At 48.5% G+C, this 20,126-nt stretch overlaps 2 protein-coding genes across 4 annotated transcripts in view; one reads left to right on the forward strand and one right to left on the reverse strand.

Annotated features, from left to right (window-relative positions):
- Window positions 1-231: 231 nt before the first annotated feature.
- Window positions 232-6,029, forward strand: dync2i2 (dynein 2 intermediate chain 2). The gene is made up of 9 exons (XM_061070031.1): window positions 232-344; window positions 931-1,179; window positions 1,269-1,378; window positions 2,380-2,537; window positions 2,662-2,771; window positions 3,406-3,570; window positions 3,701-3,936; window positions 4,013-4,170; window positions 5,483-6,029. Exons 1-9 carry the CDS (start codon window positions 267-269, stop codon window positions 5,719-5,721), a joined length of 1,503 nt encoding a protein of 500 aa, XP_060926014.1. The 5' UTR covers window positions 232-266; the 3' UTR covers window positions 5,722-6,029.
- The window catches only part of sptan1 (spectrin alpha, non-erythrocytic 1), a 32,931-nt gene continuing 18,566 nt past the window's right edge, over window positions 5,762-20,126 (reverse strand). Inside the window, exons 22-55 of one of the 3 annotated variants that reach the window (XM_061070026.1) lie at window positions 18,953-19,151; window positions 18,638-18,742; window positions 18,518-18,550; window positions 18,361-18,396; window positions 17,892-17,939; window positions 16,597-16,688; window positions 16,375-16,519; window positions 16,105-16,286; window positions 15,913-16,012; window positions 15,432-15,629; window positions 15,208-15,354; window positions 15,028-15,131; window positions 14,574-14,736; window positions 14,290-14,304; window positions 13,180-13,311; window positions 12,953-13,090; window positions 12,765-12,869; window positions 12,414-12,622; window positions 12,194-12,314; window positions 11,781-11,902; window positions 11,535-11,667; window positions 11,347-11,445; window positions 11,102-11,261; window positions 10,887-10,963; window positions 10,591-10,800; window positions 10,203-10,499; window positions 9,997-10,109; window positions 8,995-9,012; window positions 7,742-7,796; window positions 7,034-7,230; window positions 6,900-6,953; window positions 6,668-6,814; window positions 6,296-6,443; window positions 5,762-6,177 (exon numbers count right to left, since the gene is read on the reverse strand). In XM_061070026.1, coding sequence (XP_060926009.1) covers window positions 6,052-6,177; window positions 6,296-6,443; window positions 6,668-6,814; window positions 6,900-6,953; window positions 7,034-7,230; window positions 7,742-7,796; window positions 8,995-9,012; window positions 9,997-10,109; window positions 10,203-10,499; window positions 10,591-10,800; window positions 10,887-10,963; window positions 11,102-11,261; window positions 11,347-11,445; window positions 11,535-11,667; window positions 11,781-11,902; window positions 12,194-12,314; window positions 12,414-12,622; window positions 12,765-12,869; window positions 12,953-13,090; window positions 13,180-13,311; window positions 14,290-14,304; window positions 14,574-14,736; window positions 15,028-15,131; window positions 15,208-15,354; window positions 15,432-15,629; window positions 15,913-16,012; window positions 16,105-16,286; window positions 16,375-16,519; window positions 16,597-16,688; window positions 17,892-17,939; window positions 18,361-18,396; window positions 18,518-18,550; window positions 18,638-18,742; window positions 18,953-19,151 — 4,228 coding nt within the window. In that variant the 3' untranslated portion in view covers window positions 5,762-6,051. The remainder of the gene's footprint in view (window positions 6,178-6,295; window positions 6,444-6,667; window positions 6,815-6,899; window positions 6,954-7,033; window positions 7,231-7,741; window positions 7,797-8,994; window positions 9,013-9,996; window positions 10,110-10,202; window positions 10,500-10,590; window positions 10,801-10,886; window positions 10,964-11,101; window positions 11,262-11,346; window positions 11,446-11,534; window positions 11,668-11,780; window positions 11,903-12,193; window positions 12,315-12,413; window positions 12,623-12,764; window positions 12,870-12,952; window positions 13,091-13,179; window positions 13,312-14,289; window positions 14,305-14,573; window positions 14,737-15,027; window positions 15,132-15,207; window positions 15,355-15,431; window positions 15,630-15,912; window positions 16,013-16,104; window positions 16,287-16,374; window positions 16,520-16,596; window positions 16,689-17,891; window positions 17,940-18,360; window positions 18,397-18,517; window positions 18,551-18,637; window positions 18,743-18,952; window positions 19,152-20,126) is intronic. The other 2 variants (XM_061070017.1, XM_061070023.1) reach the window with 2 other exon arrangements.

Genomic DNA, 20,126 nt, shown 5'->3' on the forward strand with positions numbered 1-20,126 from the left:
TAAAATACAGACGTCAAATAAGAACATTAAAATGTTACTAATAATTTAACTTTATTAAAGTTTCACAGGCATCAGATTAAATACCTGTCATGTACTTCTCCCGCCAGCAGGAGGCAGTCCCTGACCGGAAGTCCTGTGCGTATCCAAGGCAACGGACGCTTGAAAGAAAAGCTTCCTGGGAAGTTTGGCTTGAATGAGTTTAGTGTCAGTTCTCTTCTTCTCTCGCTGCTTTACACTGAAGAGTTAATGGAGGATTTTCTTTAATCATGTTTTCAGACGAAGCTTCGGACTCAGTGACGGTTGCGTCTGTTTGGAGGAAACAACACGAGAGTCAGCGACACACGGTTTGTTGTTATCCAGAGCTAAAGCTAAAGCTAGCTACAGGGCTAGAGCTAGCTATAGGGCTAAAGCTAGCTATAGGGCTAAAGCTAGCTGCAGGGTTACAGCTAGCTACAGGGCTAAAGCTAGCTACAGGGTTACAGCTAGCTACAGGGCTAAAGCTAGCTACAGGGCTAAAGCTAGCTACAGGGCTAAAGCTAGCTACAGGGTTACAGCTAGCTACAGGGCTAAAGCTAGCTACAGGGCTAAAGCTAGCTACAGGGCTAAAGCTAGCTACTGTGTGTGTGTGTGTGTGTGTGTGTGTGTTCATTAAGGTTTGATATTTGACAGTTTGACAACAAAATGTCAATAATTATAAATAAGGGAAAACATATATCCAGTTTATGATGATGAATTAATGGCGTGATTAAAATACATTTGAAGATGGAGTCATAGAAATGAAGTGAACCTGTTGGAGAGTGAAACATGTGACCACCCTGAGTCAGCTGGTTCTCAGGCTCCTCCCTGGACCAGGGTCAGGGGGTCACAGGCATAGACATATATAAGGCATTATATATGATATCTATGGTCACAGGTGTGTTCTCCTCTCAGACAGGAAGTCAGACCTCAGCCGTGCTCAGGTGTGAGGCGGAGGTCCAGAGCGGGTCCAGGACCAGCAGCTCCACTCAGACAGAACCAGAGCCGCTCCTCACCCAGCTGGACCCGGAGGCCGCAGACCCCCCCGGCCTCAGGGACTTCCTGCAGCGGGTGGAGGAGGAGGTGGTAGGAGAGCTGGTCTCGAACGCCAGGAGTCACGCCTTCGACGGTCACCAGGTCAACTGGGGCGACCACAGTCAGCTGGTAAGCATCCCCGACCAATCAGGAGGCCAGGCCCAGGACCTTATATCTTATAGGCGGATCCACCTGAACACTGTTCTTCCATGTTTCAGGTGTCATGTCTTCATCTGCTCCAGCATCCCGTGGCCCAGGAGAGAGGTCTCCATGTGACCTGCGTGTCCTGGAGCTGCACCGGCTCCGTGGTGGCCTGTGGATTCGGTCGGTAGGTCTCAAACCCACGAGCTACAAGCTGAACCAACCTTCAACATGTGATCTGAACTCAGTTTAAAGGAGACACGTGATGATTCAAGATTCAACATTCAAGATTCACGATTTTTATTGTCAGATGCACAGAGAGATAACATGAAGCAGTCGCTGGCTCTCTTTAAGCAATGCTCAGTAATTACAACCAAAAAAATAAAATTAAAATAGAAGTAGTATAAAATAGAATAAAATACAATATCAATAAAATAGAATAAAATAGAATATCAAAAATTTAAAATAGAAAATATATATATATCTAAATATATATCTTTACAGATGAAGAGAAAAATAAAACAATAGTTCAATTTGTGCAGTAGTGCAGATATTCAAATATGCAGATATGCCAGGGTGCTGGTTTGGTGGAGTTTTTGAAGTTCAGAGGAGTTTAAAAGTCTTATGGCGGGGGGGGGGTGAAACCATAGATTTATATATAAAGACTAGATGTCTCGTCTGTGTGGCCGGCCAACAGAGCCGGACATCACCACATGGCGGCCATCTTGCTAGGGGGCAGCTTGCTCACCCATAACATTGTGTTGGTAGTGGTAAATAACCATAACTTGCTAAATTTTCAACCGATTTTGAAACGGTCTCGTTTGTTATAAACGTCAGAGATGTAGTTATGACACTGCATAAATTGTTAAATTTTTTAGAAAATAATATAATTATTCATTAGTATGCAGTGTCATATCTACATCTCTGACGTTTATAACAAACCAAACCGTTTCAAAATCGGTTGAAAATTGAGTAAGTTATGGTTATTAACCAACACAATGTTATGGGTGAGCGAGCTGCCCCCTAGCAAGATGGCCGCCATGTGGTGACGTCCGGCTCCGTCGAACGAGACATCTAGTCTTTATATAAATCTATGGGTGAAACTGTCTCTTTGCTCCGGTGTGTTGTCACCCCTCCTCATTAGCATATGACACACCTGCCTGACACGCCCCTTTCTTCTGTGTGCAGGATGGACGATGACGGCTGGAGCAGTGAGAGCTCGTACGTGTGCACGTGGAATCTGGATCGTCGAGGTCTGAACCCCAACCAGGCGGATCTGGTCCTGGATGTTCCCTCTGGGGTCACGGCTCTGTGCTGTCACCCGGACCAGCCCGCCCTCATGGCAGGTACACCAGCGCCCCCCCCCCGCCCGTCTGTGCCCTCACATCACCAGCTGACAACTGAGTGTGTGTCTGTGTCTGTGTGTGTGTGTGTGTGTGTGTGTGTGTGTGTGTGTCTGTGTGTGTGCAGGCGGTCTGTACAGTGGCGAGGTGGTCGTGTGGGACACCAGTCGGACTCAGGACCTGGTTCTGGCTCTAACTGGGACGTCAGCAGAGAGCCACAGAGAACCAGTTTATCAGGTAACTGGTTTTTATTAATTACCATCAGTCTCAGCTGTCGATCATCCCGCCCATCTGCCGACCTGGAGGAGGGGCTTATGAGCTTTACTGCAGCCTGCCACCAGGGGGCGATTAGGCTTCACTTTTTGTGAGCTGTCATGTTGTCCATCTTTAAATACGGAGTAGTGATGTCACGAGAACCGATACTTCCGATACCTTCCGATACTAAGATAACAAAACACCCCCGATGCCAGCTGCTGTTAGCAACTTAGCATTAGCATCGGTGCTGCGCCAGTCGGCGTTTATATTCAGAAAACCAAGATGGCGGCTGCGGCGTTCCCTCCACCTCGACTTGTTGATAAAAAAGTCACAAAGACTCGTGTATGGAAGGAGTTTGTGTTTGAGGCAGATGACCGCGGCGTTAGAACGTGTCTCACAATAATGAGTCACTCACATGCGTCCGCAACTACCGTATAACCCGCAGTATATGGGCAATCACATTAAACTACCGTATATGACATTAACAACATCCAAAGAATGCACTTTTGGAATCTTAGAAAATCCTTTATTTTACTGGTATTGGCACCGACTGCTGAATGTTTGGTATCGTGACACCTCTCATACAGAGTGTGTGTGTGTGTCTGTGTGTGTGTAGGTGTCCTGGGTGCCGCTGCAGAAGAGGGGGGGGTTTGGCGTCCTCAGTGCCAGCTCAGGAGGACGCGTGCTGCTGTGGACGTTGGACTCGGACCAGGGACGCTTGGTCCTGGACGCCGCCTTCGCCTTGGTCCGTCAGCAGGTTCCTCAGGGAGTCAGCGTCAAGGTGAGGAACAGGAACAGAGGAACTCCCACATTTCAAAATAAAAGCCCAGTGACGGTGACCAGGCTTCCTACAGAGCTGACAGATGACTGTGTTTTCAAAATAAGTGTCTAGATCCCTTTGTGACCCTCAGACTCGGGGGGGCAGCAGCACTGTGGGCGTCACCTCCCTGGCTCTCTCTCCCTGGGACCCGGACACCTTCCTGGTGGGCTCGGAGGGCGGCCTCCTGCTCCGGTGCTCCTTCTCCTCCACGACGCCGGCCGCCGTGACCTCCGAGGGTCAGAGCGTGACCCCGAGGGCGCCGGCCGTCTTCTCCTTCCGGCCCGGCAGCGGCCCGGTCCACTCCATCCACTGCTCCCCCTTCCACAGGTGACAGCGCCACATACAGGCCACACCCGGAAGTGCTCAGTGGTTATTCTGACTTCCTGTCTCGTGTCCTCTGCAGGAACCTGTTTGCGAGCGCGGGGACGGACGGCCTGGTCCACGTCCACTCGCTGCTGCAGGTCGACCCGCTGCTGTCCCTCAGGGTCTCCGACTCCTACGTGTTCCAGGTGCAGTGGTCTCCCTCCCGCCCCCTGGTGGTCGCCGCAGCCACAGGACAAGGTGCTGCTCGTTACTCTGATGTGTGCAGCTGGATTTGATTTAACTGTCAGTGAAATTAAGACGTTTAAAAACCCTATCAAGGAAAATTTAAGATGAAGGAATATCAGAGTCTCAGTGTTAGTTACACATAGGGTTGCAAAGGGGCGGCAAGTTTCCGCTAAATTTCCGGAAACTTTCCGGAAACTTTCCATGGGAAGTTTAGCTCGGGAATTTTTGGAATTTAAAAACAAACAAAAAACTACGCAAATTTAACCCTGAGCATTAAAAACATCATTCAAAACTCTATTTTAAAGATGTATGGAACGTTGAGTTTCAACCCTCCACTGGTCATTCTTCCATCACATGCACAGATAACTCCCAGCATGCTTCACTCTACAGCAGGGCTACTGAGGCCTGCTGTAGAGTGCAGGACTAGTCAGGTAAGTTTCCATGATATTACTGGGAAAATATATCAGCATGCTGATTGAGGATTGTTCATCTGTTCATCTAGCCTATTTCCATTCATTTATCCATCAATTGTAAAATATGTTTACAGACGATTCCAATTGTTTGGCTAACTATTTATATCTCTGGCATTGCATTAGTGTTTTTTTACAAACTTTGTTCTCATCTTATTCTACAGAACAATGCCACGTGCACTCTCTCATGTGTGGAGACATTTCACCTCATCCAATGTAGAAGGAAAGGCTGTGTACATTTGCAAATACTGTGCAAAGACCTATGTTAAGAATGACACAACGATGCAGAAGCATATAGTCAAGTGCCCAAAGTTTCCTCAGGGCTCAAATCAGCCTACGACACAACAAAATGTTTATATTTATGTCTGTATATGACAAGGTCAATACAGTTAGTATAAATTACCCACAACATTTCCAGTTTATTCCCGTATATTCCTGTATATTCCCGTTAATTCCCATATATTTCCGTTAATTCCCGTTAATTCCCATGGAAAGTTTCCAACTTTGAATATTCCCGGAATTTTGCAACCCTAGTTACACATCATCATAGCTGAAGATAAAGTGAAGGAGCCAAGAGGAGAATTACTCTGGAAACTGAGTTAACGTTCACATAATGAATTCAAACCCGATCATATTTCAGTATTATAGACTTTGACCCTGTTTAAAGGATTTGAGCTCAACTACTTTACATTGTGGTTTAAATAGAACAAATATAACTCTGGATCTGTTCCCTTTGTCCAGATTCACACTGAAACTGAATGAGCTCTTTGTTGACATGTCCCCCCTCTGAGTCACTGGACGTCCCTCGTCCAATCAGACGGCTGCAACATGACCTCCTCTCTCTCTGTTCTCAGGGAAGCTGCAGATCTTTGACCTCGGACGCAGATCTCTCCGAGCAGCAGCCACCATCGAGCAGGGGGGGGCCGGACACGCTGCCACCAGCCTGTCCTTCAACGCTCACAACCCCCACCTGCTGGCCGTGGGCAGTACTGACGGGTCGCTCGGCGTCTGGCAGCTGAGCGCCGACCTGTCGGAGCAGCGCCCGAGGGAGAGCAGCCAGCTGGAGCAGATAGCCAATCAGGTGGCAGAATGAGTCGAGTGCTGGAGTGAAAGAACGAAGCAGCGGACGCAGGTTTCCAGTTGTAACCAGGAGCGTTTATTAAAGCACACTGCAGTTGAGAGGTTGTTGTTATATTATTCTTATTATTAGGTTCAATTCATCGAAGCTAAAACAATCAGAAGCAGACGAGGGATGAAGCACGACGTGAGAGATAAATACAGACAGACGCTTGTTATCAGTGAGGAATCCTCGGGCCACAATCATGCAGTTTCAGCTGTGTGTTGGTGTTGAAGCGTGTGTGTGTGTGTGTGTGTTTGGGAAAACGCGTCCCGATTGGTCACTGGCGGGGGAGGGGGGGGGGGGTCAGTTGACGAAGAGCGAGCGGGTGAACTCCACGAAGTCGAACGCTGACGGCAGCTCGCGGCCCTTAGTGTCGAGGAACGGCTTCATGTGTGAGAGGCAGTAATCAGCCTGCTCCTTGCTCAGGTTCTAGAGGAGAAAGAGGAGGAGGAGGAGAAAGAGGAGGAGGAGGAAGAGGAGGAGACAGTTAGAGCTGAACGGTGACACTGAATCCGATCCACAGGAGGAGGAGTTAAGCTCCACCCACCTGGTACAGCTCCTCTTTAGTGACGTAGGGTCGGTTCTCGACGCTCAGAGCTCGGAACGCGCTCTCGATCTCCTCGCTGGACTTCACGTTCTCCGTCTCACGGCTGATCATGAACGCCATGTACTCCTGCAACGACACGTTCCCGTCCCTGCACACACACAGACACACACAGTAACACACAGACACACACAGACACACACAGAGTTACACACACATCCACACAGTAAGACAACAGATACTTTGGTGTAGAAAGGGTCGCAGCAGTAGCTTGTTACACGTTCCTGAAACAGCCGATGTGTATTTTAGGGACAAACACTCAGACTTTGTGTAGAGTGCGTTTGTGTTTGTGTGTTTGCTGACGTGTTGTCGGACCTGTTGGGATCCACCGTGTCGAGTATGGCCTCGAACTCCGGGTCCGGCTCCCCCTCCTCCACCATGGGCAGGTCGTAGCCCAGCGAGCGCAGACAGGACTTGAACTCCTGGTGGTTCAGACGCCCGGACTTCTCCTTGTCGAAGTGCCTGTGAAGAGACGTGAGAACATGAGGATTCAAAGTCCCAGAACCAGAACCAGAACCAGAACCAGGACCAGGGCAGAGCCACGTACTTGAACATCATGCTGAACTCCTTCAGCGCCTCCTCCGTCACGCCGGTGGTGTTTCTGAAAGACAAGAGGGACGGACATGAGCTCCATGTGGTCACGTGACTCAGAGGACCAGGAGCCGAGGTGCTGGTCCGTACCTGGCCTGGATCTGCTGCTCCAGGTTGTGTTGCATCCTCATCCCCAGCTGGTCCAGCTGGTCCCACTGCTGGGCCAGACCCACCGTGCTGTGCTCCGTGTACTTGTTGTCCAGGATCAGCGCCTCCTCCATCGCTGCTCCCAGGTCCTCGATCTTCTTCAGCTGGCTGCGCATCGCCCGGATCTCCTGATGTTTACGCTGCACGAACATCAAGAAAAACCATCAACTCTCACTTCCTGCTTCGGCCTCGACCTCCAGCAGCAGCGTGCGAGGGAAATATAACAGTTGACCATAATAATCATGTTTATTTCCCCTCTGTTTGATCATGATTGAATCTCTAGACACAGTAACCTGATTTTCTCTATAACAATGTAACCTTGATCATGCTGCCTCCTGTACTAATGAATGTGTATTGACCTGATTACCATAGACACAGTAACCTGATTTTCTAGGCATTGTTGTATTCATGTGATCAAAGGATCTCAACCTTTTCCTGTTTAACACCCCCCCTCCAGAGTGGGAGGGGTTAGCCGAATGTATAAAAGAAATGACCTGTTTTCTTTCTGGGTGCATGTTACAAACTAAACTCTGTGGTGTGAACCATGCTGGAGCATTACAGGGAGGTGACGACACTGTAAGAGTTTTGAGACTCGTTTCCTGGGATTGTAGAAACTGCCACGACAAGCGTCACATGATCACTGGTCGTTACCTTGGTGGCCTCCAGCTGTGACTCCAGCGTTCCCGACTCCTCCACCATGCACGACCTGCGGACACACAGAGGGACGTGAGGGGGGGGGGCAGCACATCTGGAGAACGCCTGCACTCGTCATGGCCGCCACACACACAAGAACTGAAACTCTTTATTGTGACTTTGAGTGAAGTTAGAAACGTTTCCTGGTTTCATAAATGTCAAGTTAATATTTGTTCAGCTCAGTGAAGCCAAAACTACTTTTCATTGTTTTGAATAAATGTGTATTTATGGAGCAACTGGTCCACTTCAACTCCTCCTTCACTTTTACAGTTAAATTATTCAATGTTTTTCACAAAATAAAAGTGGATTTGTTTTTATTAATGTTCATGTGTGGTGAATTTTTGTCGTCTGTTAGATAAGCAACAATCTTCAGACTGGCCCTTTCAGAATAAAAGCTCTGAGTCAGCTCAAAATGAAGTAATGCAGCAAAAAAAAGTTTGTATATACTTTTACTTTGTAGGATAAAGTGCAAAAGAGGAAGTGACTGTGAATGTTGCTGCCGTGATGGAGATCAGCTCCTGATGAAACTGATTCAACGTGTAGTTTTTCTTTGTTGTTGTTGTTGTGATATATTTACATGACAACAACAACTGGAAATAAACCAAGTGAGGATAGAGCTGCTGCTGCAATGGATCATTAGTTTGTGATGAGCAGGAACATATTAAACATATTAAACACGTGCAGAACAATAAACTGAATCTCTATAAAGCTGCTTTAAAGCACACGTGTGATTTGGGGCCTGTCACATCTCCCCCCCCCCCCCCAGAGAGGGAGGGACTCCGCTGGGGAGTGTCCTTCCAAACAGAGCCACAGGGGGCGGAGCTAGGTGGTGGCGCCAAGGAGGAACTGGGACAGGCTCTCAGTGCTGAGGGAGGAACCAGTGAGGTCAGTGAGGTCACTTGTTGTGTGTTAGTACCGAACAAACACACAACTCAACAACTCAACACTGAGTTTAGACGGAGGTGGATCAGGGAAAGCAAACGAAAACAGAGCAAAGCTTGAACCTTCCAGAGAGATCATCAGCAACCTGGTACTGATAGACACAGACAACCCGTCGATACGCTATGCTATCAGAGAGAGGGCGGGGGGGGGGGCAGAGAGGAGAACAGGTTTCACACAGGAGCAGGAGGAACATGTGGTTTCAAGATGGTCCCAAGTTCCATCATTTAACAACATCCACTCAGACGTATAGAAAGAGGAGTGGTCCTCACCCGTCCAGCAGATACGTCCTGATGAGCAGCGAGAACACGAGCAGGCGGAGGAAGGAGAGAGAGGAAGTACACAACATCAACAAGAGGCGACAACAACAACTGAACTCAAGTCTGCACATGTTCCTGTTCTGGAGCTTCTGTATTACTAATACTTCGATATACCTCTACTATATATCATATCATACTCTCTGTATATTCTTTGTATATATAAGTCTATATACACATATTTAGACATGTGTACATGTTATAATTATTGTTATAATATTACTAATATTATTATATATACTGTTGCTGCCATTATTACTATATACTGCTATTATATTGGTATAATTACTATCATATATAAATATATATTATGTTATATTATATACTATATATACTGTACTTTATTTATATACTGTCTAACAATAACATTACCATCATATCATCAGTACTATTACCATCATCTTGCCACTGCACCTTATCTACCTATTTATCTTGTGTTTCTGTTTTTATTCTTTCTACCTCAATATTTTTTATTTTATTCTATTTATTCTATTGTATTCAAATATACCGGCTGCTATGACGACTTAATTTCCCTTCGGGGATGAATAAAGTAATCTATCTATCTATCTATCCATCTATCCATCTATCCATCTATCCATCTATCCATCTATCCATCTATCCATCTATCCATCTATCTATCTATCTATCTATCTATCCATCTATCCATCTATCCATCTATCCATCTATCCATCTATCCATCTATCCATCTATCTATCTATCTATCTATCTATCTATCTATCTATCTATCTATCTATCTATCTATCTATCTATCTATCCATCTATCTATAACTCAAACTCATTCAGTAGAAACACAAACAACATCTCCATTCGCCTCATCTTCATCTACAGACGTCAGCAGAACATCGCCCTCTTCAGGCTGAACTGAGATCTTCACTCTGAACTGTGCGAGTCGACCTGAGGTCGGAGGTGAACACCGGGGGGGAACCCGCCCTGTACCTGGTCTCCTGCAGCCACTGGTGGAAGGCGTTGGCGTGCTGAGCAAACTCCTGACGCAACTTGTCGTTCTCCTCCTGTCGTCTCTGCTCCTTCTGCAGCTCCAGCTCTCGCTCCTGCGCTCACACAGAAGATGATTTATCATTTACATGAATCAAGAGTCTCATGGAACTCGTCTCAGGGTAGAAAGCAGAGTTTGGTTTAAAGACCTTGATGATCTTCTGCAGGTTCCTCCAGGTCTCCTCCAGCGCCTCCATGGTGAACCAGGTGTAGGGGTTGGACACCACCTGGTAGCTCTTGATCTGCTGGTCCAGCTCCGCCAGCTGGTTGAAGTCGGCCTGAGCCGAGCTCAGCGAGGAGCGGAACGCCTCGTGGGCCTCACGCAGCGCCCGGATCTCCTCCAGAGAGTTGCACCGCACCGGGTCCGTCAGGTCCTCCTCCGCGTTCTCAAACCAGCTGTTGAAGGCCGACGCCTTCTTGGCGAATGTGAGGAACAAGTCTTCAACCTGTGGAGGGAAAAAACACAAGAGTTCATCAGAATAATAAGATTTAATACAGATACTCAAAGAGCATCAATCCTCAGCTTGACCTCTTCACCTTTCTGAAATGATCCTGAGCTTCTAGAAGCTTCTTCTTGCGAGAGGCGGAGTTAGACAGCAGCTGGTTCCAGCGCTTCATCAAGGCGGCGTGACGAGCTTCGATGGCTTTGGATTGGACGTGCTGGGCGGCGAGCAGCTGGTCCATCAGAGCTGTGATGTTGGTGATGCCCTCCTGCTGGAAGGCCTGCAGGCCGGCGTCGAAGGTCTCCTGCAGACAGACGCCCCAAAACAAACAGGGTCAGAGGTCAGAGGGACGTGGAGCGAGGGAGGAGAGAGTTAGAGACGAGGACGCACCTGCTTGGTGAGCAGCGTCTGCACAGAGGACAAGTCTCTGCCGTAGTCGTCCGTCTTCAAACTGTTTTCTTTCTCACCTGAAACACAAACAGCTTCAGATCAAAACACAAACAGCAGAGTCACACTGTTCATCACCAGCCCCTGGTGGCCGGCTGTGGTATAAGATATGAAGTGTAGATCTGTAGAGTGTAGATCTGTAGAGTGTAGATCTGTACCGATCCAGGACTCGACCACGTCGGCCTTCCAGTTGAACTGCAGGAAGGCAGAGTTCTCGTCCAGCTTGGCTTTCCTCTGAGCCGCGGCCCGCTCCAGCTCAGACACTTTCCCTCTCAGAGCCGACATCTTGGCGCTGATGCTGTCCACGTGATGGTTGTTCTGTTGGAAACAGACACACACGTGAACACACTGCTGCTGCTCTCGTGGTCACGCTACACACACCAGGAGGAGGACGTCTCAGAACCTTCTTGATCAGCTCCTCTCCGTTGGAGCACACGTCGTTGACTCGGTCCCGGTGGACGGTGAAGTCCGTCTCGAAGGCTTCGTGCTTCTTCAGCAGACCCTGGTCAACACAAACACCCGTGAGGTTACACAACACTGACTTCATGTTATGGACCTGAGAGTGTTGCTCCTACACACACAGACACACACCTGCACAGCGGCCAGCGTGTCTCCGTAGTCCTCGCTCCCGACCAGATTCAACTTCTCATTGATCCAAGCTTCTTCTTCTTCCACATTCGCCACAAACTGCTGGTACTCCAGCGACTCCTCCAGCCTCTGTCCCCTGGGAAACACACAACACAGTTACACAGCTGCTGGTGTGTGTCTGTGTGTGTGTGTGTGTGTGTGTGTGTGTGTGTGTGTGTGTGTGTGTGTGTCTCAGCAGGACGACAGTACCTCGCTCCAGACAAGTCTTTGAGCTCCTTCCAGTGGTCGACAAACTGGGCGAGTCTCTGCTGGATCTCATCCTGACCGATGGTGTTGTCATCAGACAGCTTCTTCCCAGTGTCCAGCACCGACTGTTCTCACACACACACACAAACAGACACACACACACAAACAGACACACAAACACACACACACACACACACACACACACACACACACACACACACACACACACACACACACACACACACACACACACACACACACACACACACACACACACACACACACACACACACACACACACACACACACACACACACACACACACACACACACACACACACACAATCCAGAAAGTGAATAATCCAACTTCCCATGACCATAGACTGAGGACCTACACCCAGAGGAGCAGCTGGTACCTGAATGGCCGGCTCGTGCGCTCCAAGCTCCGCCTCCAGCCTCTTGTGCTTCTTCCTCAGATTCTGCACACCTGTCAAATCACGTCCGTAGTCCTCCGAGCTCACAAGCAACTTCTTCTCTCTGTGTGCGTTTAGAATCAAAATGGGTCATAAATCCTCTGAGGGACAAGCAGGCTGATGTTCCTCTGGAGAACATGAACTGAGGGGAAACGTTTCTTACTTGATCCAAGACTCTTCGTCGTCCAGGTCCCTGAAGAACTGGTGCAGGCGGTGCGACTCGTTGAGTTTCGCCCGGCGCCCGGCGGCCATGCTCTTGATCTTGGCGAAGCGTCCGTTGACGGCGTCGCGCTTCTCCTTCACCAGCGTGGTGTCGAAGGCGCTGCTGCCCATCAGGCTGTCGGCCTGGCCGTTCAGGTCCTTCAGACGATCCTGTGGGAGCAGAGGAGGTCAGGGTCTGGCTTCATTGGGACTAAGTTGAGTATTGTTGAGTCTACAGTTGTGAAATCAGCTCAGTTGTGTCTCCGGAGGAGGAGGAGGAGCCGACCCACATGCAGAGGAATGAGCTCGTTACCTCGTGGGCGGAGATATCAGCCTCCAGCAGCTGGTGCTTCTTCAGCAGGTTGTTGACTGAGGCCAGATCTTTACCGTAGTCCTCAGACGCCAGCAGAGCTTCGACCTGAGGGACCAGGACACGCATCAGCTTCACACACTTCACAGAAGGAGAGGTTCAGCTCGGAGCTTCCACCCGGCGCCGCTCACCTCAGAGAGCCAGAAGTCAAAGTCCTTGATGCCCGTGTTGAAGTTCTGCTGCTTGTTGGCCTCCTTCAGTTTCTGGCTCTTCTCAGCTGATTTGTTGACGAGGAACTGCCACTGTTCGTCCAGAGCGCCGAGTCGAGCCTGAGGAAACACACCAGTCGCTTTGTTTACCTCCTGTGGATCTCACTCTGTGATGGAGATTGAATAACAACCTTCCCGTGTGAACCCACCTTGACGGCGTCCTCGCTGCCGGCGCAGGCTCCTCTCTGGATCAAAGTGTTTCCTGTATCGATGACGCCACGGATCCGGTCTGCGTTGGCGTGCAGCTCGGCCTCGAACGCCTGATGTTTCTGATGCTTGCTCTGACGGAGGAGGGAGGGAACACGGACGCAGCGTGAGAACACGAGTGGGAAACATTTACAACAACACATGAGTTTTAAAAACACCTCAAGTTTTACAGTTTGATCAGATTTTAATCAGTTTATGGTACGAGGTTGTTTAAGTTTCAGAATGAAGATTTGGACGAAGCGTCGTCGTTCAGCAGAAGAAAAGAAACTCAACTGCAGACATTTCAAAATAAACTGAGAAGACGGAGGCGTCGTCAAACCTTGGTCAGATCTGGTCGTCATGGCTCAGTGGTTTCATACTTACATTCAGCACAAGAGATGAAGTTACTGGTTTTTTAAACCAAATCTAATCAAAAAGTTTAAACTGTGTAAAAAGAACTTGACGGTGAAATAAAAAAAAAGGAGAGAAACTAGAAGAGACAACGTGTCGGACGTGGATTTAAACAAACAGACAAACAGGTGACGGACGGCAACAAGAGCTGAAACCTACAGGAGCAAGAGTCTCTTCAAAGTGGCTTCAACTCATTTCACTGTTTCCTGACTCAAAGTTTCATAATTTACTTCAACAACAGATCAGATTTGTTTTCGTTAGAATTTGAGATCAATGTCGTTTTATCTGTTTTTCATCAGGAATCTTTCAGACGTTGGAATTTCCTTCCAAGATCGAATTAAATCAACTTTATCCCGAGTGAAGCAAATTTAAAGAAAACTCTTCTCCTCAAGAGCTGAACACAACAATGGAAGCCAAACCCAAAACTATAACATTTGATGATAAAGACAAACCTGGAATGAAATAAAATTAACAGTGGAATTAAAACATCAAAATGGACAACCAAGTGGAAAAGAAGCCGGCGCTGGACGGTGCTGATGAGGGACGGACTGAGGATGGACAGGATGTTCTATGTGGTGTCTACACACACAGTACAGACACAGACACACACACATGGAGGAACCTGCTCAGGTGTTAGTCAGCGACACACTACACAAACTTACCAGCAGCTTGGACAGCTATGAAGAAATAAAGACAGTGGGAGAAAAGTTCAGTCTCACTTCAGACGAGACAAACGGACGGATCAACAGTCAGGAGAGTTCAGTCAGTAACACAGACAGTTAACAGTTTGATGTTGCTCAGGTCACATGACTCAGAGGAACTTTATCACCTGACCAACAAGCTGAGGGATTGTTTTTAATTCACTTTGCTCTGACTAAGGAACACGTAGTCTCTCTGCTCTGACTCACACTGACACCAGGTCTGAACAGATTCGTGGGATCGTTACCTGGATGTTCGTCGGGTCTTTGTAGGATTCGTCAGTCGCCGTCTGCAGCTTCTCACTGATCCAAGCTTCGATCTCGTCCACGTCTCGGCTGAACTGCTGCAGAGTCTGAGACTCTCCCAGCTTGGAACGCTTCTCGATCATCTGGGCCTTCAGCCGGCGCCACCTGGAAAACATCAAGACCAGGTTCAGTATCCCACAGGGAGAAGAACCTCCTGTGTGTGTGTGTGTGGGAGTGTTACATGTTTCCCAAAGGCTCCATATTAAGCTCTAGTAGTTCACATACTTGCTGTGTACTACGTGTGTTACTGCAGTATTTCAGTACACAGACAGTATATAAGTTCTGGTTTAGCGTTCTGTAAATAACACATGGGGACGCTGGAGGAGTTCAGTCTGTGGTTCCTTCTGAGATCAGAACGAGTCACATGTTCTCGTGTTAGAAGACGTTCCTCCTCACCTGTCCAGCACCTCGTTGCGGCGGTTGAAGATCTCAGGTTTGGCGTAATGATCAGCGCCGACCAGCTGGTCAGCGAAGGACTGCAGGGCGGCGATCTTCTCCTCCTGAACAACATGAAACCATGGAATCAGAACAGAAGACGAGGATCAGTGGGACTCCAGTCGGCGGTGGAACAGTTACCTGAACGTTGATGGCCTTGTCGAAGTCTTCATGTTTCTTGATGAGCGCCTCCACGCTGTCCAGGGAGTCGCCCTTGTCGTCGCTGGCGAGGAACGCTTCACGAGCCGCCATCCAGTTCTCAGCCTGTTCACAGTCTCTGTTGAAGAGCTGAAGAGGAACAAAGGTCGAAGGTCAGCGACGACTCAGTGACCTCACCGCCGCCATCGTGTGGAACTAAACTCTACCTGCAGCTCCAGGCATTGGTCCAGCATCATGCGGCGCTGCACCCAGGCCTTCTCCAGGTCGGCCCGCTCGCGGTCCAACGCCTCCAGCTTCTGTTGGATCTCAGGACTGGCGTAGTGACCTCTCGCCAGCAGCTGCTGGCCGAACTGCTCGAAGGCCTGGAAGGTCCCGGCCCGAGCGTCGATCTCCGTGCGGTGCTCCTGGATCCAAGAGAAAAGAACTGGTGAGCTCGTGGTCACGATGGAAACTGCAACATGAACGCTAACATCAGCGCCAGTGTCTAGAAGCTACAGAGGCTAACAGGCTGGTAGCGTAATGACTGAAATACAAAGAATGAATGACAGAGTGACATCATGTGGAACATCAGGTCTCTCTCTCTCTGGTGGAACGAGGATGTGAACACGACTCTCCTCCAGTCGGCAGGCGATCTGATAGAGAGATGGTCGGTGACCTGCAGTGACCCCTGGAGGAGGAGCTCTGTACCTGGTGGCGCTCCAGAAGAGCCTCGGCTCCGGTCACATCCTTGGCCAGCTCCTCTGAGGACACCAGCCCTCGGATGCCGTTGATCCAGGACATCAGATCTCTGTGGACAGACGGAGACACATGTTAATAATCTCTTAGTCTCAGTTGGGTTCTGGTTCCACCCGGTGGATCTCCTGGCTGCTCGCTCCTCACCTGAAGTCCGACAGGAAGCGCTGCAGGTCGTGGGAGTTTCCCAGTTTGTCCTTGCGCTGGTCGGCCCGCCCCACCAGGCTGCTCCACGCCGTGTTCAGCTCGGTGCACTTCTCCTGGATGTCGTCCACGGCCTCCGGGTGGGACTGGATCAGACGCTCGGCCGTCTCGCCCAGAGAGTTCACCTGAGAGGAGCAGACGGGGGGGAAATGAGTCTCAGAGGGAATCACATGAACTGGTCCATCCTGCTGAGATCCCTGAGGAGAGGCGGACCTTGTCCCCGAGGGCGGCCAGGTCTCTCTCGAAGCCTTCGTGTTTGCGCTGCAGAGCCTGGACGCTCGCCAGGTCGTGGCCGTAGTTATCAGTGTTCAGAGCTTGGTTCTTCTCCTCTATCCACTCTTTGGTTTCATCAGCATCTCTGTGGAGACACCACATGGTTAAGAACCTGTAGCTGATGTCTCAGATCCTCCCTGTGTCTCCTCCTCCTGGTCCCACCTGTGGAAGCGCTGCACCTCGTGGGCGGAGCCCAGCATGTTGCTCCTCTCCTCCGCCAGCTGCTGCAGCGAGCGCCAGTGGTTGTTCAGCTCCTGGAGACAAGAGACTTCACATGAGAAACAGCAGCTTCCTCTGGTGATCATCTGCTCATCTGGATGATCAACCAGGACCTATCACGCTCTTTGTCTGTTAATGTGACTGTACAGCACTACAGCTAATAAATAGGAGTATTTGAAATATAAATATATGGTGGACACTATCAAATGTTTATTATGGATTTGTGTGAAAATAAAAAGAGCATAATATGTCCATTTGAAATCATGTGAAGATCGATGTGCTCAAACTTATTTGTCAAATAAATGAAGTGATCACATTTTAAAGTGAGGTGAGAAATCTCGGATTAAACATTGAATTTAACACAAAGCTGCAGATACAGTGTGTGCTCATGTGCATAGTTTGTGCTTGTTGTGCGTTTGATGTTCACACACGGTGATGACACAAACAGGAAGATGAAGGGAACGTGCACAGGAACAGAAGTTTGATAAAAAAAAAACATACGAGGGCTGGAAGTCGACACAGATCTTCTGATTAGATTGGATTTCTATTCTCAAAATCCAATATTGATAAATTTAATTTATTTCAATTGTCGAGGATTCGGTTCTATCCGATAAATACTAATCTTCAGCTTCTTAGAATTGTTAAAATAAAACTTCTGATAAATGAAAGGGCGCTCGGAGAGTACGTACCACAACCAAGACTATCGCCCAATCTCGCCATGGGAAAGAAAGTGATAAGAAACTCCTGGATTCATATTTATCTTGGGATTTTCAAACCTCCATAAAATATCTTTTGAGTGATGTTTCTGATGGACAGACGAGCTCTGGTGGAACATCACCTTCTGAGTGGAGGTGTTAAGATTCCCGTCTACGGAAATTCAAAGACCAACGATTATGAAGATTGATATCGGATCATTCAAATAGAAATCCTGATGAATCAGAAGATCTTTTTCTTTGATTCCAGCCCTGAACATTACACACAAAGAAAAAACAAGCCAAACGTCCACATGTCTTTGGAGATGCAGAAGACATAACGCAGGCTTTATGTCTTTCATTCAAACTACGTTAGATTCTAAGAGGACGAACACGGAGTCTAAACTGAACACTGGACACAGGCACAGGAAGAGGGGGGGCATGTGACCCCCCAAAAGACTCCATGACAACGACGGGGTTAGAGGTCTCATCACGATGCCGGACACAGAAACGGTGTGGGGGGGGGAATGGACTAGTTCATCTTACCTTGATAGTATTAAAGTTAGCCGTTGTTTGAACAGCCAAGCGTATATTCTACAGTCAAACATGAAGAGGAGGGCGGAGACAAAAACAGAGAAACACCACAGCAGTCAGGAGTGAAACTCTCAGGTTTCATCTTCTCCAGAGACGTGACAGCCAATCAGGAAACAGTAAACACCGCAACCACGGCTACAGCAGAACCCATGAAACCAGGTCCACGACGGAGACATCGGGAGACATTTCTCTACATGAGTCAGAGCCTCAGGAGCTCTCATTCAACGAGGACATGTCCCATCGAGCCTCATGCAGAGGAGACACCACTGAGGTACAAGTGATGCTTCCATATCAAACATCAACTTTCATGCACAGTTATTGTATCAAATCTCAAATCTGTGCAGTCAAAGCATTTCATCTAAAATGAAATCAAAGTGATGGATGATTTAAGGTTTTTGAAACAGTCAGAGACGTGTTTTACCTTCCAGGGAGACGCAGTCTTAGAATCAGCTTCGTCCTGTTGAAGACACAACACACAACACACAACACACAACACACCATGTGAGTCAGGACACGTTTCACTGCTGCTTCTGAAATATCAGGCAACGTGTATTAAAAGCTGCAGAAAGGATGATTACCTTTCCTGGAGCAGAGCCGAGCATCTCTTGTTGCTGCAAATGAGAAAAAAGGAATCTCCATGAATCAACAAGTCCAACCTGGAGGACGGGTCACACGTGGGATCCAGGTGGAGATCTCACCTGAGCCTGCATCATGGGCGCCTCCTCCGCCATCAGACCTTCAGACTCCAGCTCAGACGCCACCTTGTTGATGTCCCTCAGACGAGACTCGTTGGCCTTCAGGTCCTGAAAACACACAACAACACACACTCTGTCTGAGACGGGATTTACAACAAATGACATTTGTTAAACAATTCAGGAGAGTGATGAGGTGGAAACCAGCAGAAACAGACTTGTGTACCACAGACATGTAGGACTGTAGAAGAAGCAGAGTTGTGATGTGAGGACTTTGACTCTGAACAGGAGGAATGTTGAAGACCTGCGTGTGGACGTTACCTTCTGGAAGTCGTCAAACTTCTTCTGCAGGACCTCCACCTGCTCCAGGTCGGAGCCCACCTCCTCGTTGGTGAGGGCGCTCTCCTTCTCGTTGATCCACTGCTGGAGCTCGTTGGCCTCGCGGAACAACATGAACTTCTTGCAGCTCTTCTCCAACATGTCTTTACGTTTCTCTCCCAGCTCCAGCAGAGTGCCGTACCTTCAAATCAAAGAGAGAACAGAGAATTCAATCAGAAAGGTTTGTAAAGTCCCGGTGGGATCACTGATGGAGATGAACAGAAGAGGACCTGGGACCTCGTGTCCTGGATTGAACCCATTAAGACCTGTGTGGTGTTTGTGTGTTTCTCCCAGAGCCGGATGAGAAGTGTGTGTGAGGTGAAAGACACGTCACTGATGAGATGCTTTTTCATCAAAGATATTTACAGTTTCATCGATGAAAATAATAATGAAGAAGATTCAGACCCAGACGATGCTGACCTTCTGACCTGTGACTGACATGTTAGAGGAGGATCTCAGCTGGTTTGACGCCTTTATGGGTTTTTCATAATGTTCCTGAACTTTGGGAAAAAGATGATGATTTACATTTAAAGCCAAATGTTTAAGCTGTAAAATGTTTTTATTTCATGTCTCCATCTGCCTCAGAGGCTGAGAACTTGAACTGTTTTTCCGGCACCTTAGGTCTTAATGGGTTAATGTAACTAATACAAAAATGAATCAAAGCTCGATAAGTGCAGAACATAAAACTGCTTATGGGTTTTGATTGAGAACAGAAAGGAAACTGAGAGATGAACATCCACGAGGAGTCTGGGATGAGAGGGTTGGAGAGGTCGGCGTCAGAGGAACTTCTATCAACGAGCTGATAGAAGATGAGGACGACGTACACACAGTGTCACCACATGAGGGTGTTCGGGGGGGGTGGAGGGGGGGAGTGGGAGGAGTCAAACTGCTGATGACAGTCTCATGATCACAAGGACACGCAGAGGGACGCTGGTTCCTACTCACAGCTCTTCCACCTGCTTCATGCGCACAGACACGCTGCAGTTCTCCTTGGTGACAAGTCTGCTCCGTGTCAGGAGGGAACACAGAGAGAGTTATCAGAGAGAGGAGAGGAGAGGAGGAGAGGAGAGGAGAGGAGAGGAGAGGAGAGACAGAAGAGGAGAGGAGAGGAGGAGAG

This window comes from Limanda limanda, chromosome 1 (assembly GCF_963576545.1).
Source record: "Limanda limanda chromosome 1, fLimLim1.1, whole genome shotgun sequence".
Lineage (NCBI taxonomy): Eukaryota > Metazoa > Chordata > Actinopteri > Pleuronectiformes > Pleuronectidae > Limanda > Limanda limanda.

Bases quoted from the DNA above. Each gene is read 5' to 3' on its own strand.
- dync2i2 (XM_061070031.1), top strand. From the start codon at position 267: ATGTTTTCAGACGAAGCTTCGGACTCAGTGACGGTTGCGTCTGTTTGG. The intron at 2,772-3,405 runs GTAACTGGTTTT...GTGTGTGTGTAG, and splicing joins ACAGAGAACCAGTTTATCAG to GTGTCCTGGGTGCCGCTGCA. The intron at 4,171-5,482 runs GTGCTGCTCGTT...CTCTGTTCTCAG, and splicing joins CGCCGCAGCCACAGGACAAG to GGAAGCTGCAGATCTTTGAC.